Source organism: Eptesicus fuscus, chromosome 13, assembly GCF_027574615.1.
Source record: "Eptesicus fuscus isolate TK198812 chromosome 13, DD_ASM_mEF_20220401, whole genome shotgun sequence".
Lineage (NCBI taxonomy): Eukaryota > Metazoa > Chordata > Mammalia > Chiroptera > Vespertilionidae > Eptesicus > Eptesicus fuscus.
This window is the reverse complement of record NC_072485.1, coordinates 41,350,044-41,365,623: the sequence shown is the minus strand read 5'-3', so window position 1 is coordinate 41,365,623 and position 15,580 is coordinate 41,350,044. Positions and strand designations below refer to the sequence as shown.

General features: G+C 56.8%; 1 protein-coding gene across 1 annotated transcript; it reads left to right on the top strand.

Moving 5' to 3' along the window:
• Positions 1-665: 665 nt before the first annotated feature.
• ATG16L2 (autophagy related 16 like 2) lies at positions 666-15,014 on the top strand. Its single transcript, XM_028158235.2, has 18 exons — positions 666-814; positions 2,432-2,531; positions 3,534-3,636; positions 7,565-7,638; positions 7,914-8,165; positions 8,301-8,366; positions 8,693-8,809; positions 9,864-9,926; positions 10,501-10,609; positions 10,981-11,086; positions 12,018-12,088; positions 12,357-12,428; positions 12,545-12,665; positions 12,967-13,072; positions 13,847-13,996; positions 14,185-14,232; positions 14,357-14,458; positions 14,773-15,014. Exons 1-18 carry the CDS (start codon positions 697-699, stop codon positions 14,858-14,860), a joined length of 1,866 nt encoding a protein of 621 aa, XP_028014036.2. The 5' UTR covers positions 666-696; the 3' UTR covers positions 14,861-15,014.
• Positions 15,015-15,580: the final 566 nt, after the last annotated feature.

The window sequence follows — 15,580 nt, the reverse complement described above, 5'->3', positions numbered from 1 at the left end:
CTCCCGAATCCACTGAGAGTTTTTATGCCATGGAACCTTTATGCCAAGGCAGCACTTGTTCTTCCTGCTGCCTGTTCTTCCTCCTGGCCAACTATTTCATCCCTCACAACCCAACCCAAATGCCACCACCTCCAGAAAGCAGGGCCTCTTCCCTTCAGTTCCTTCCTCTGTGCTTTCTTACCCACTGTCTTACGGTGCGTGCCTGGTGTCTGTGTCGCCTCTGCTCGCAGACCTTGAGTGCCTCGAGGGCCAGGGCGGGCGTGAGGAGGCCTCCAGGTCCTGGCCCCGGAGCGCAGCCTGGCGCAGAGGGGGCGAGGGGGCGCGGGCAAGCATCTGCCGCTGTGAGCTCCGCAGCTGCTGTGGGGTTAAGGAGCTCGGGCCCTGGAGGCCCCGCCTGCGGACGCGCCCACAGGCATGGGGAGGCCGCCCCGGAGGCTCCATCCTCGAGTCCCGCTTACTACCTCGGGCAGCAATAGGAGCTCCGATTTAGGTGAGGAATTTTTAGGGGTCTCCTGACACTGGGGCGGCTTCCCCCACGATTGCGTCTCCCCCTCCAATATGCCCTTGGTACAGCCCGGGGATTCCCCGCCGCGGCCCTCCCCTTGTCGTCACGGAGTCCCCTGGAGGCCCCGCCCCAGCCCACCCGAGCCTTCGGAGGAGCCGTTGCCCGCGCGGGACAGGCGGGAGGGAGCGGCCATGGCGGGGCCCTGCGGCACCGGAGCGCCCGCCGCCCGCTGGAAAAGCCACATCGTGCGGCAGCTGCGGCAGCGGGACCGCACGCAGAAGGCACTCTTCCTGGAGCTGGTGCCGGCCTGTGAGTGCGCCCGCGGGGCGTGGATGATGGCTGTGGAGGGGATGGAGCTGCGGGAAAAGTGTGTCTGGTTTCTCCAGCGGTGACGCAAGTGCACCGATGCCTTCTGGTCTCCGAAGCCCGGGGCCTGCTGCGCTCCCATCTGTGACGCCCTGTCTCCGCACGGCCACATCCCTGCCCTTTCCAGTCCGGGCGCTGCGCAGAGCGCAGTCCTGGACGCAGCTCCTCCTCGTGCCGCTCGCTGCTCTCCTCGCCCCTCTGGGCCCGGCTCCGCTCCATGAGCTGTGCTTCCTAGGCACCGGTCAGCCAGTGTTGATTTTGTAGGGTCTCTTGTGCTTCCCCCTGCCGGGCGGTCCCTAAGGTAGAGCCTGGTCAGTCCATTTGGTCCCCACAGCCCAGTGAGAGAAGGTGGGACTGTCCAGAGCAACTACTTTTTAGCTGATTGAGGAAAGGAGTGAAACTGAATCTCTAGGGAGGAAGCTCCGAGTCTCGGGCTTTGCCACTGGTAGATGGTCCTGGCTCAGGTTTTTGGAGTGCCTCTGTGCCCAGCCAACCCTGGCCGGAGGGAGAAACGGAGGCCCCAGGCTGCAGGAGGGAGCTAGCTGAGCCCTGGAATCAGATGGTCAGAGTTGTTTCTGGGTCGCTGGTCAGGAAGGGGTAGGTAGATCAAGAGAGATAAACAGGCGTGCATCTGTGTGTAGGGCTTCTGGTCACTTCTCTAGCTCCATCACTGGGCCTAACCTTGGCTGAAGCTTCACCAACCCTCCCCCTCCAACCCTCCCCCCACCGGCTGCAAATGTGTGGGCCTGGGGAGACTCCAGAGGGCTGAAATCAGACACACTTCAAGTCCAGTCTTCTCTGTGGTCTTGGGCAGATCATATTCCTAAGCCTCAGATTTCCCACCCATAAGCTGGGCAAAACGGCATCTTTATTTAGACTTGCTGGGGGCCAGGGCAGTGCCCTGAGGGCTGGGCTGGGGTTTGGAGGTGAGACTTGGGGAGGGAAAGTTCTGTGGAGCTAGGCCTGGGCTTGTCACCTCCACCTTATCCTGGAATTGGTGAAAAAAGAGGAAGTGGCCTCGGTGGGGGTGGAGGAGGTGTGTTTCAGGGTCTGTAGCAGAAACTACCAAACTTGAGGAGGTCTGCTGGATGGGTGTGGGGGGAGGGAGGAGAGGAACCTTCCACCCACCAGGGGAAGTCAGGATTGTTTTTTCATCCAGAAAGTTAGAGCCCCTGGAGGGGAAGTAAGTCCATAGGCAGGTGGAGCTGTGTGTGTCATCACTCTCTGCGGCCAGGCCCTGCCCTGGGGCTGGGGGTTCAACCCTGGCCCCATCCTTTCTCAGGACCCTTCCCCAGTGGTGGTCCTCGTTCTTTGTCCCTGGGAGAGCAGGTCTTCTCCTGGGAGGGTCTGGAGGCTAGTGCTGTGAGGATGCTGTGCCAAGGCTGAAGGTCCTGGTGGAGCTGTATAAACACCCCTTAAAGGGGCAGAACCCGATCTGCCAGCAGCTCTCCCATTGGCACCCCTGGGCTCCTGCAGCCTTCCCAGCCAGGAAGGGAACCTTTATGCCTGGAGTCTGCTGGTAAGTGTCTTTGCCCCAGGTTCACCCTCTTGCACCCCTAGATAACCGTCTCCTAGAGAAGGCTGAACTGCTGGCCCGGTTCTCAGACAAGCTGCAGCCAGAGCCAAACGATGTCACTCCTGTTCCCTCCCAGGGCCCTTGGTGAGTGTATGGGTGTTTGTGGTTGTGGTCACAATGGGCTGCCTGTGCCTAGACCCTGCCCCCACTGCCCGTGCTGGGTTCATTCTCTCCCTGGCACCTCATTGGCCCCTGTCTGCTGCCCGGGGGAGGGGTATGTAAGCTCTTCAGCCTTCCCCAGGCAGCTGCTTTGAATGTTCTTCTCTCCTACCCATCTCAGTCCATCTCTGCATTTGTCCCATCTCTTTCCCTTCCCACCCCCACACTCATCTTTTCCCCTTTTCTGTCTTTATCTCTCTTGTCTTTTTTAAAAAATATATATTTTATTGATTTTTACAGAGAGGAGGGGAGAGGGATAGTTAGTTAGAAACATCGATGAGAGAGAAACATTGATCAGCTGCCTCCTGCACACCCCCTACTGGGGATGTGCCCGGCAACCAAGGTACATGCCCTTGACCAGAATTGAACCTGGGACCCTTCAGTCCACAGGCCGAGGCTCTATCCACTGAGCCAAACCGGTCAGGGCTCTCTTGTCTTTTTAAAAAATATATGTTTTTATTGATTTCAGAGAGAGGAAGGAAGAGGGAGAGAGAGAAACATCAACGATGATAGAAAATCATTGATTGGCTGCCTCCTGCACGCCCCCTACTGGGGATTGAACCCGGCCTAACCAACTGAGCCTCCCCAGCCAGGACTGGATCCCTATTCTTTACCCGATGCCTACAGAAAGGGTCTTGCTACCTATTCCAAAGAGGGAGTGAAGATGAGAATCAAGAATGGGTTGGGGCTCAGTGTTGGGAGGTGCTTCTTAAGAAGGGTCCTGACCATGGAAACCAAGGCTGGGGGGCTCCCGGAGCCGAGGAGTCATGGACAGCTCCAATTGCTGGAGATGTGCTCTTTCCTCTACTGGCTTTCTGGCTTCCACCTTCCTAGGAAAAAGTTCCTGATTCTGGTCTCAGGCTTTTCGTGCACGTCGCCCGGGTGAATGGAGGGACAATGAGCACCACTCTCTTGATTGGTTGGCAGGGAGGAGGAGTCGCGGTCTAACTCAGACCAAGTCCCATCACCAGACATTCTGAGGGTGAAATGGCAAGAGGAGAAGGAGGGACTTCGGCTGGTCTGTGGTGAGGTAGGCTGGGCAAGGGTCTGAGAAACAATGTAGTGGGGCCAGGATCTAGGATTTTGGGGGAAGGAAGATGCAGTCCAAGGGAGCCAGCAAAAGGGGGACAGTCCCCACGTCCAGTGCCTTGAGGCCAGACAGTCCGATGCTCTCTCGCTTGGCTCTGGCAGCCCAGGATGAAGTGGGCTCCAACAGCAGTTGGAGGAAGTGAGGTGAGAGTTCAGCCCTCTTGGTTCATAGGTTGACGTTCAACCACTGAGCCACGCTGGCCGGGTACTCTCCATTCTTTCAACACATATTTATTGACAATTGCTACATGCAAGGCACAGGAATGCAGTATAAACAAGACCCGGCCTTATGGAGGTTCAAGTCCACTGGAGGAGACTGATAGACCAGTAAACTCATGTCCAGTCAGCATGCCAAGTCACCTGCCTAACTAGTATGGGAATGGGGCTATGAATCCAGTGAGAGCCTCTTCCTCAGAGTCTTGTAGTTACAACTTGACATTGGAGAAGTGGTTCTCAAACATCTGAACCCCCTTCTGGGCTGTGAGCACCCCAAGGCCTGGAATGCTTTTTGTCTGCCTCCATTGTGTCCCTGGGGCTTGTCTCCACAGTCCATGCTAATGAATATCTGTAGACTGAGTGATGAATGAGGTAGATCATGCACCCCTCCATTAGCAGTCACAGGGCTGGAAACCTGGGGGCACCCCTGACCCTTCCCAGCCCTCTGTTCTGAGCTAGTCACCAGGTCATGGATCCTGCCTCGGAATCTATCAACTTGTTCCCTATTCCATATCTGGCCTGGTCCAAATTAACCTCATTCCACCTGGATGACTCCTCTCTTGGCATCCCCATCCATTCTTCATACAGCTCTCAGAGTGATATATTTTAATAATAAAAATGACTTCCATTAGTGAAAAAGTAATATATAATATGTTTGTTTTGAACATTTCAAGAGAACTGAAATCCATAGAATACAAAAAAAGAGCCTTTCATCACCTCTCCCCATTATCAGTTTGATACACACACACACACACACACACACACACACACACACACACACTAGATGCCCGGTGCACGAAATTCATGCACTCAGAAGGTGGTCCCTCAGCTGAGCCTGTGCCCTCTCGTAGTCTGGGAGCTTTTGGGGAATGTCCGACTGCCGGCTTAAGCTGTCAGTTGGACATCCTTAGCACTGCTGTGGAGGTGGGAGAGGCTCCCACCACCACCGCTGCACTCGCCAGCCATGAGTGTGACTTCTGGCTGAGCAGCGCTCCCCTTGTGGGTGCATACTGACCACCAGGGGTCAGCTTCTGCATTGAGCATCTGCCGCCTAGTGGTCAGTGCGCGTCATAGTGACCAGTTGTTCCACCGTTCAGTCTATTTGCACATTAGCCTTTTATTATATAGGATATTAGAGGCCCGGTGCATGAAAATTCATGCACTGGAGGGAGGGGTCCCTCAGCCTGGCCTGCCCCCTCTCACAGCCCGGGAGCCCTCAGGGGAGGGAGATAACCCGGTGATCAGGGGAAGGCGACGCCCCCATCACACCTCTGCTGCTGCCGCTGCTGGCAGCACAAGCCTCGGCTGGCCCTGGGTGGCCGGGCAGCCAACATTCGAGGCTTGCCTGCACCTTGGGCCGGCCCTGTGTGGCTGGGGGGCTGAGGGGATTGGGGGACTCTGGAGGCAGGTGCGTGGAGTGGCCAGGCTGAGGGGACTGGGTGCCATCATCTTGTGGCTGTGGGCGCCGCCATCTTTGAGGGCGTGACAGTCAATTAGCATATTCCCTCCTTATTGGCTGTGGGCACCTCCACTCTTTGTGAGGGTGTGATGGTCAATTAGCACCTTCCCTCTTTATTAGATAGGAGATACACACACACACACACACACACACACACACACACACACACATACACATCCTGCCACTCTCTTATCTCTGAGTTCATAGTTCCCTGTGTATGGGATACCTCCCACACCTCTTGCCCTCAGCACTCCCTCTCCTTCATTTCCTTAGTCACACACCAGTCAGCTCCCATCGGATATACCAAGGGTTGAGGAGGGGCTTTTTCTTTGTACTGTTTCACATTATCACAACAAACATGAATTATTACTATTATTTTAACTTTTTATTTTGAAATAATTATAGACTCACAGGAAGCTGCAGTGACAGTACAGAGAGGACCTGTGTGCCCTTTACCCAGTTTCCCCCATCGGTTATCTTCTGTAACTATAGCACACACAACCAGGGAGTTGATATTGGTATGAACTGTATGTAATTCTTTGTGATTTTGTCACGTGTAGATTTGTGTGAACATTAAGGTACGGCTCTATTTCATGATCAGAGATCTCTCTCTACCCTATTTTAGTCACAACTTATCCCTCTGCCCCAACCAGTCCTAACTCCTGTTAGCAACTAATCTGTTTTCCATCTCTATTATTTGAATTTTGAAAAGCATAAAAAAACCCCACAAAAACAAAACAAAACTGAGTACCAAGACATCAATGCGAGTAAATGACAGGTGAGGAAGTGGGAGCGGTGGTCAGATTGCTTAGTGGTGAAAGGAATTATGTTATAAACTGGGCCAGCCAGGCATGAAAGCAGGTCTCCCTGCCTGTGTGTGCTGGGCCCCTCCCCCAGGCCCACGCAGAGAGGGAGTGATGTCAGTGCAGGTGGACAGCACCAACCTTGCTCCTCAATCCGTCCCTCACCAGGCCCGCCCATGTGAGAACACAGGAACAGGTTACCAACAGAGCCCCAGCCTAGGCCACTTCCTCAGGTTCCTCTTGCCACACTGGTGGCAACTGCTTTTTCTGGAGCCTGTCTCTCCCACTGATCCCTCAGCTCCAAAAGGTGGGAGTTGAACTTGATCTCTGTGGCTTCCCCAGCTCCTGGCTCTGTTGAAGGACTGTTCAGTGAGGCAGATAAGATAACCCTCACCCCCACACTTGGGCTGTGGGAAAGCTCCAGTATTTATGCTGGGCCTGGTGCTCTTATAGTCCATTCCTGTTCTTAGCCTGTGTGCCTCTGCTCAGGGCTCCTTCTTACTCTGGGGGATCTGTTCAGAAGGCCAGGGGGACAGAATCCACAACCCTTAAAGCCATCCTGTAGACCAGCCCTTCACTTGGAGCATAATGTTAGGTGGCCTGGGTTCCAATATCAGCTCTGCCATTTATTATTATTTTTTATTTTTTATTTTTTTAAATATATATATTTTATTGATTTTTTACAGAGAGGAAGGGAGAGGGATAGAGAGTTAGAAACATCGATGAGAGGGAAACATCGATCAGCTGCCTCCTGCACACCCCCTACTGGGGATGTGCCCGCAACCCATGTACATGCCCTTGACCGGAATCGAACCTGGGACCTTTTGGTCCGCAGACCGATGCTCTATCCACTGAGCCAAACCGGTCTCGGCTCAGCTCTGCCATTTAGCTGTGTGACTTTGGGCAAGACACTTAACTTCTCTGTGTCAATGTCCTTCTCTGTAAAATGTGGAGAATGGCATCACCTACCTCATAGTGATGTTATGGGGATTAAGAGTTAATATGTGTAGAATGCTCAGCACAAGGCATGGAACACATAAGAGCTATATTAAAAAAATTTGCCATTATTTGAAAAATGATTTCTCATAATAATTCCGTATTACGCTATAAGGCAAGCACTATCATTCCCATTTTATAGGTGAGATAACAGAAGGTTGGGGTTAAATGACTACCCCAGGGTCACAGAGAAAATAAATGGCCATGCCAAGACTGACACGCAGGGATTAGACTTCAGAGCCCAAGTCCCTTCCATCGCTCCACGAAACAGCAGCGCATTCCATGCCAGATCCCAAGTCTACCTGCGCCCCAGCTTGCTTTTCAGTAAGGGAGCGGGTGGGTGGAGGAGCAGACCCTGGCTGACGCTCTACAAAGAGGCCTTTCACCGCCCCCAGATGGCCTACCAGGTGGTGGAAAAGACCGCAGCCCTGGGCGCCCTGGAGACCGAGCTGGAGGAGCGGCAGAGCAGGTGAGGCGCCGGCGGGCGAGCGCAGGGGAACCGCGCCCACCTCTGGGGGGGGGGCTCCGAGCCCGGGAGGGGGGACGGGTGACCCCGTGTGTCTCCAGCAGGGCCCGACAGCTTTCCCCTCGTCCCCAAACGCCCGGAGCCGCGGGACTCTGAGCGGGGAAGGCTGGGTGGGAGACTTGCCTTAGCTGCTTGGCTGGCGCGTGGCCGCGGGCAAGTCTGCCCCAGCTGAGACCCGGTCCCCCCGGGCACTGACGCTGGCTCGCCCCCTGCTCCAGGCTGGCGGCCCTGGAGGCTCAGGTGGTGCAGCTGCAGGAGGAGCGGGCCCAGCAAGTGAGGCAGGTGGACGTGCGGCGGGCGCGGAACGTGGCGCAGCGGGCGGCCTACGAGGCGCTGCGCCTGCAAGCCCGGCTCCAGGAGGCGGCACTGCGCAGGCTCGAGGAGGAGGCGCGCGACCTGCTGGAGCGGTTGGTGCAGCGCAAGGCGCGCGCGGCCGCCGAGCGCAACCTGCGCAACGAGCGCCGCGAGAGGTCAGAGGGCTGGGTCCCGTCCCCCGTCCCCCGTAAGGGAACCCCTTGCCCCTTCCCCAGGAAGGAGGACCCACGCACTCTGGGGAAGGGGGCAGCGTCCGGCGCCTGTGTACCAGGAAGTTTTTATACCCCCAGGGCCAAGCAGGCGCTGGTGTCCCAGGAGCTGAAGAAGGCTGCCAAGCGGACAGTGAGCATTAGCGAGTAAGAGCCTCAGATGCTGGCTCTGCCCCGTGCGATCTGGAGTGCCCTGCTCTTGTGCCGCTGCCTCCACTGATACCTTGCCCCACACCTGCCTGCGGCTACCCATATACGTGTGTACAGCCACGGTGGGGAGGGGGCACACAGACTGAGGCCGCAGGACGCGTGCAGACACGTGTGGTCGTAGAAGCCAGCGCGCGGCCCTGTCACGTGTGCGCCCACCCTGACCCCGTATCACGGGGTCTGCACATCTTCACCATGTGGGGCTCTGGGACAGGGAGGGGCTGGCCTGGTCCCTTGGCCTTTCTGAGCTCCATCTGCTCTCCCAGGAACCCAGACACCTTAGGCAATGGGATCAGGGAGAAGGCTGAGATGACTCTCACGCTGCCTGCTGAACCCGAGTTTCTAGAGAGGGAAGCTGGTGAGAAGAGGGAGAAGCCCTTCAGGTGAGGACTGGCCCAGAACTCTGAGCTGAGCCCCAGCCCGGATCTTCCAGTAGGACCTTGAGCCTACTCTTGGATTGGGAGGGGGCCTTGGAGAGACACTGGGGTACATACAGCTCAGACCTCCTAGGACAGGTCTGACCTCCAGTGCCACCTCAGGGACCCCAACCCTGTCCTCACTCCTTTCTTTCCTCCCCAGGACCAGACCTCTGGGGGTGGGGTGTCAGGCTGGTGAAAGGGTGTCACCAGGAGGGAACCTGTGGGCAGGGCCCGGGGCTCAGCTGTTGAAGGCATGTGTGTGCATACACAGGGATATGAGAGCACACGAGTGTGCAAGCCTGGGTGAGCATACTTGAATGCGTGTGAGACTCTGAGCACGTGTAGATAGATGTGAGCTCACACAGTGGGACCTGATTGGGGTTTCAGTCCTCTGGCCCCTCCCCTCAGTTTCCTCATTTGTCTGGATTTGCCTGGCATTGAGGCTGCCCTTCCCTGCCCCATTCCCCAGGCTGAAAGCTCTCCTGCAGCTCCTCCTTACAGGTCACTGGTGCCCAGGCCTCAGGGCAGCGAAGGAACGTTGGGGAGGGGCATGCGATCCTGGTCCCCAAAGCCCTTGGCAGTCCTGGAGAGCCAAGTCATCCCAGGACACTCCCTCTCCTTTAGCATTTTTGAGGCCTCAGCACATCTAGGTCCTCACATCGCCCTGCCCTCAGCCTTATGCTATTCCAGCCTGGAGACACCTTCACCCCCCCCCCCCCATAGGCCCCGCTCAGCCTCCCAGGAACTTTGGTTGGGGAACACTTGGGTGCTGAGGCAGTTCTTACCATCATGGTGAAAACTTTGGGAGACGTCATTGCCAACTCCCTGTCTGCCTCCATCTTCATGGGACTGCTCTGGGTCATGCCACTCTCTGGATCTTTGAGGAGCCAAGTTCTCATTGTGGGCTCCAGAAGCTATGAGCCCCAGAGCCCCGCAGAGAAGGGTCGAATAACTGCTGGTCGAATAAGGGACATCCCCCGGCCAGTCCCTTAGCACGTCTCTCTCGATTCTGCCCCAGGTCTGCCTCCGCCACCTCCCTGACGCTGTCCCGCTGTGTGGATGTGGTAAAGGGGCTCCTGCAGTAAGTGTGCGTGTGCACCGATGTGTGTGTGAAGGGATAGGGCCTCTTGGAGCCTTGTATGCAGCTTTTCAGACTTGGTCTGCGTGTGTACCTCAGTCTGTCCATCTGTGTTGCCCAGCAATCTGTGTGAGTCTCTGCTGAGCCCCGCAGGCAGAGCTGGGTGCATGGCCTCATCTTCAGCCCCTGCTCAGCTACCCTCCAGGCTGTCCCTCATTGCATTTCCTCACAGGGGACCAAGAGTTCCAGCCTGAGACTGCACAGGAGCTACCACTCAGTTGGGAAACTGAGGTTCAGAAATCTCAGGGACTCGTTAAGGGTCACAGAACCAAGGAGTGACAAGACCAGGGCTGAAACCCCAGCCCCAAGGTTTCTCTGCATCCATCCACTCTGCCGTCTCTGTGCATTTCTCTGTGCCCCTGCCATCTCCACACTGACCCCTGGGGTCAGAGGCCAGGTTGGGGACAGCGCTCCCTACGCCTCCTGGCCACGTTCTGCTGCCTTCTGTGTCTGCTTCCTGTTGTTACTGCCTCAGAGGAACTTACTGAATGCCCTCCTGACCCTCCTCTCCCCCCAGTTTCAAGAAGAGGAGAGGACACTCAATTGGGGGAGCGTTTGAGCAGCAATATCACAGCATCCCTGTGTGCGTGGCTGCCCGACTTCCTACCTGGGCTCAGGATGTGCTGGTGAGGAGGAGCTGGGCCACATGCGTAAGGTGCTGATATGGGGAGTGTGGGCCCCAGGAGTGGTCCAGGGAGGCCAGGGAAGCAGGGCTGGGCTCTTCAGCAGGAGCAGTTTTTCTGCCACAGCTTGTGGTGGGAGCCCCTCAGCCATTTATAATAGGGGCATGGGCTGGAGAGGGAGAGAGGAGGCTGGGAGCCCAAGAGGCTAGTCAGGAAGTATGGGGTATCAGCCAGGGGAGGCTGTTGGAGGGATCTAGGCAGGGATTATGAGACCCTACTGTGTGCACTAGTGCATGTGAGAGAGCCTGTGAGCATGCACAAAGAGGCCTGTGTGGCAAGGATCAGGGGCACCAATCTTTCCTTTTTTCCTACAGGATGCCCACCTTTCTGAGGTCAATGCAGTTCGTTTCGGTCCCAATGGCAGCCTCCTGGCCACTGGAGGGGCCGACCACCTCATTCACCTCTGGAATGTTGTGGGAGGTGAGGGTTCCTCCCCTGCAGGCCAACCCTATGCTTTCTCTCCAGACCACACCCTCAGCTTGTTTCTTGGACCTCTTCATGTTTCCTCATGTGGAATATTCTTATGGGCAGTGGCCAGATGATTCCTTGGCAAGAGTATTGAGCTTGCTTTTCTGAAGAAAGATAGAGTCTTCCAGCTTCTGGGGTCCAGGCCTGCAGGATGAGGAGGGCTGAGCTCACATGGTCCCTGTTAGGAGATGAGGGGTTCTCTAGGCCACTTCTTTTATTTCTTATTGATTTCAGAGAGGAAGGGGGTGGGGAGAGAGAGAGAGGTGGGGTGGGGTGGGGAGAAACATCAATGAATAGAGAGAATCATTGATCGGCCGCCTCCTGTATACCCCACACTGAGGACTGAGCCTGCAACCTGGGCATGTGCCCTGGCCAGGAATCTAACTGACTTCCTGGTTCAGAGATTGATGCTCAACCACTGAGACACACCACTGGGTACTAGGCCACTTCTGTTATCATTGGAACGCTCAGAACTCAGTAAGAAACCAATGTTAGTTACCTACCTTGGGCTCTGTGTGTGTGTGTGTGTGAGCGTGTGTGTGTGGGGAGAGGGGGGGGAGGGAGGGGGGGTGGGTATTGGGAAGTTAGAGCCAGCTCCTGGGGGCTTCCTTGAGGAGTCAGATCTCCAGCTGGCCTGGCCCTTGGCTTGCTGTGTGACCTAGGGACAGTCCCTTTTCTCTAGTCCTCTTTAGTGCTGTGAAATGACCAGCTATCCTCTGGCGCCCCCTGCTGGCAGATTGGGAAGGTGCAGCCCAGGCCCCCAGAACAGACCCAATTCTGTCCCTAAATTGGGAAAGATTGATTTTCTCATTCTCCATCTCAGCTCCTTGTTTTCGTGAGGTTAGTGACCTCATTGCACTGTATCTTCCCCTGGTTCCCCCAGGTCGCCTGGAGGCCAACCAAACTCTTGAAGGAGCTGGTAGCAGCATCACCAGTGTGGACTTTGACCCCTCGGTGAGAGGGCTTTGCCCCAGTAGCATGGGATGTTTCCTTCCCCCCAGTCTCTACCCTAGGCACCTGGGGGATCTTGGACTTAGAAGTACATGGGTATCATAGAACTGGGCCCTCAAGTCCTCCTCCTTGGGCCAGAGGCTCCTCTGCCTGCCTGGGGGACCTGGGTTGTGAGACGCCTCAAGGCGGCTCTGTCCCGGCTCTCTGGCCGGAGGGATGTTGCCTCTGGCCAGGCCCAGGTCTATGACCTCTCCTCCTCTCACCTCTCCAGGGCTCCCAGGTATTGGCAGCTACTTACAGTCAGGCTGCTCAGCTCTGGAAGGTGGGAGAGGCACAGTCCAAGGTGAGGTCTGACTGGGGAGGCCGCCTGGGGGTCAGGGTCATGCCTTGGGCCTAGAGGGGGGTGTTATGGACTCTTGGCCATGCCCTTGATCCATATTTGGGATGGGGGAGGGGTAGGAGACACTAACTGGACACACAGACAAGGTGACGGCTGCTAAATTCAAGCTAACGAGGCACCAGGCGGTGACTGGGAGCCGAGACCGGACGGTGAAGGAGTGGGACCTCGGCCGTGCCTACTGTGAGGCCCAGCCCCCCAACCCCCTGCCCACACCCTCCTCACCCCCAGGCTGGTCAATGAGGGACCCTGACCTGCTCTGGGAGTGTTTCCAAGAAGCACAGGCATTTGGTGTGACACCTCCCGAGGCCCCTCCTCCATCCCCCATTGGTGCTGTCAGTTTCTTGGTGACCCTGGGTTTTGGGCTGGGAAGCAGGGGGCCCGGGTTCTAGTTTGGGGAGGCTCCAGGGCTTCAGCTTCCCATATGTCTGTGGCTGGCTCCTGACTCTTCTCTGAGGCTGGGGCTCTGCTCCTTGTCCCCTAGGCTCGAGGACCATCGATGTCTTTTCCTACTGCAACGACGTGGTGTGTGGGGACCATATCATCATTAGTGGCCACAATGACCAGAAGATCCGGTTCTGGGACAGCAGGTGACAGGCTGTGCCTGGCGGAGGCGCAGGGGCAGGGCTCCCGTGTTCTCTTTCCTTTCTTTGGCCGTGGAGCCCTGGTGCTGGGCTTGGCCCCGGGAAGGCTTAGCTGCTGGACCTCTGCCACTCAGGGGTCCTCCTTCCACCCACAGGACTCTGCCTGGGCCTTGGCAGCCAAGACCTAGAAACCCCTTTTCCTATAGTCACCACTTTTTAATCAAAAGGAACAAAAGTTTTAGTTGTATTTTAAACCTAAGAGCCCAACACTGGGCTCGAATGGTAATAAAAGCCAGTGCCAGGCCTGCCCCAGGCTGCTCCTTACTGGTCTGCAGTGATTGCCCTTACTGGTCTGCCGTTGGACACCCTTGCTGTCTTTCGCGCGTGTTTCCTTTGGCCTTTTAAAAAAATAAATTGATTTCAGAGAGGAAGGGAGAGGGAAAGAGAGAAACATCAATGATGAGAGGGAATCATTGATTGGCTGCCTCCTGCACGCCCCACACTGGGCATGTGCCCTGACCGGGAACTGAACCATGACCTCTTGGTTCATAGGTTGACACTCAACCACTGAGCCATGCCAGCTGGGCCCCTCTGACCTTATTTTGGTGACCCACGGGCTTCAGGGGCTCTCCGGTCCCCGTTGGAGGGGGCTGGCTGCAGTGGGAGATGAGTCACTGTCAGCCGTGGCCCCAGTGCTCTGAGACCTGGGTGCCTCTGGACCAGGAGTGGCCCTGTCAGGGTGGGCTGCTCCTCATCCCCATCTCTGTCCTTGCTCCTTAGGGGGCCCCGCTGCACACAGGTCATCCCTGTGCAGGGCCGGGTCACCTCCCTGAGCCTCAGCCACGATCAGCTGCATCTGCTCAGCTGTTCCCGTGACAACACACTCAAGGTCATCGACCTGCGATTCAGCAATATCCGCCAGGTGTTCAGGTACCTGCCTCATGGCCTTGGCCTGTGGCTTTGGTTGGGGCAGTTCGGCCTCTTGTCCCCTATGAAAGGCTCCCCAGGGCCTGTCAACGGGGGCCCTCCCTTGAGGCCCTTCTGGACCAGGGCCTGCTGAGAGGTACCCGATCCCTTGACGGCCACCTCCATTCTGACCCAACTCTGTCTGTTCTCAGAGCTGATGGCTTCAAGTGCGGTTCTGACTGGACCAAAGCCGTGTTCAGGTGTGTATGTGAGAGCACATGCCTATGCCCAAGTGTGCCCCATCCGACTGTGTCTGTGTGTCAGTGTGCGTGGGTCCTCACCTCTGACCTCCTCTTCTCTCTTGCTGTGCCGGGGCCACTGCAGCCCAGACAGAAGCTTTGCGCTGGCCGGTTCCTGGGACGGAGCCCTGTATATCTGGGACGTAGACACTGGGAAACTGGAGAGTAGCCTGCGCGGACCCCACTGGTGAGCATGGCCACCACACCCACCTGCCTACGCTAGCCTCAGGACCCCTGCCGCCCCGGCTCCAGTCCCACCGAGCCCAGTTCAGGTTCTGACATGCTTGGGCCCTGGAGTCCCCAGCCCTTGTGTCCCTATCTTCCACCTCCCAGAGCCCTTTACTGTTCACAAGGTAACTTCTCACATGCACTTGGGTCCATCTTCACCGTAGTCCTGTGAGCCTCTTATAGGGAAGGAAATGGGGGCTCAGTAATGAGGGGCAGCGCCAGGCTGCAGGTCCACCTGGCACCCCCCTGAAGCCTGGCCCTCCCTCTCCTCAGCGCTGCTGTCAACGCCGTGGCCTGGTGCTGCTCTGGGAACCACGTGGTGAGCGTGGACCAGGCCAGGAAGGTTGTGCTCTGGCACTAGTGCCATGGCTTCCCCTGCCGGGGCTGGAGCTCTCATCTCAAGCCTGAAGCCAGAGAACAGCTTCCCCTTCTCCACTGAGCTCCAGGGCCAGTGGGCCAGTGAGGTGTGGGCGGGGTGCGGGCAGGGCGGGGTGGTCTCAGGGCATTTCGTAGGGAGGAAGGCCTGGCAGGACCTGGCCTGTTTGTTTAAAAACAAAGTGTGGGTTGGGGGGAGGGGGTATTACAGTACATTTTGTTTATCTCTGTCTCTTCACTTTCTCCGCCAAAAGTGGAAAAAAATTACATCTAAACTGGTGTCAGCTTGCCTCTTTGCAGCATTCAGGGAACAGAGAGGCCTTTGGGCTGGTGGCTCCAGGAAACCCAGGCTTGGCCCCCTTTCCTCCTTGGGCACAGGACTGGGCAGAGCTGGCCCGGCCTCCGTGCTACTCAAGTCTGAGAGGAGCCAGCATGAAGAAAGGCCAGAGGCAGCAAAGGGCAGTGATTCTTGGAGCCGTGGGAACTTCACCCTTGGTCCATGCTGGTCCCGAGGCCCAGCCAACACCCTGGGCCTTCCTTGGGGTACTCAGAGTAGACTGAGGCTGAGGAGGGGCCGTGGGAGTCCGAGGAGGGAGTAAGGGAGGCAGTCCGGAAGGGCCCTGGTAGAAAGGGTCCTAACGAATTTGAGAATGATGCCAAGTACTTGGGACACAGGCCTGCCTTTAGACCAGGCAAGTTCTTGCTC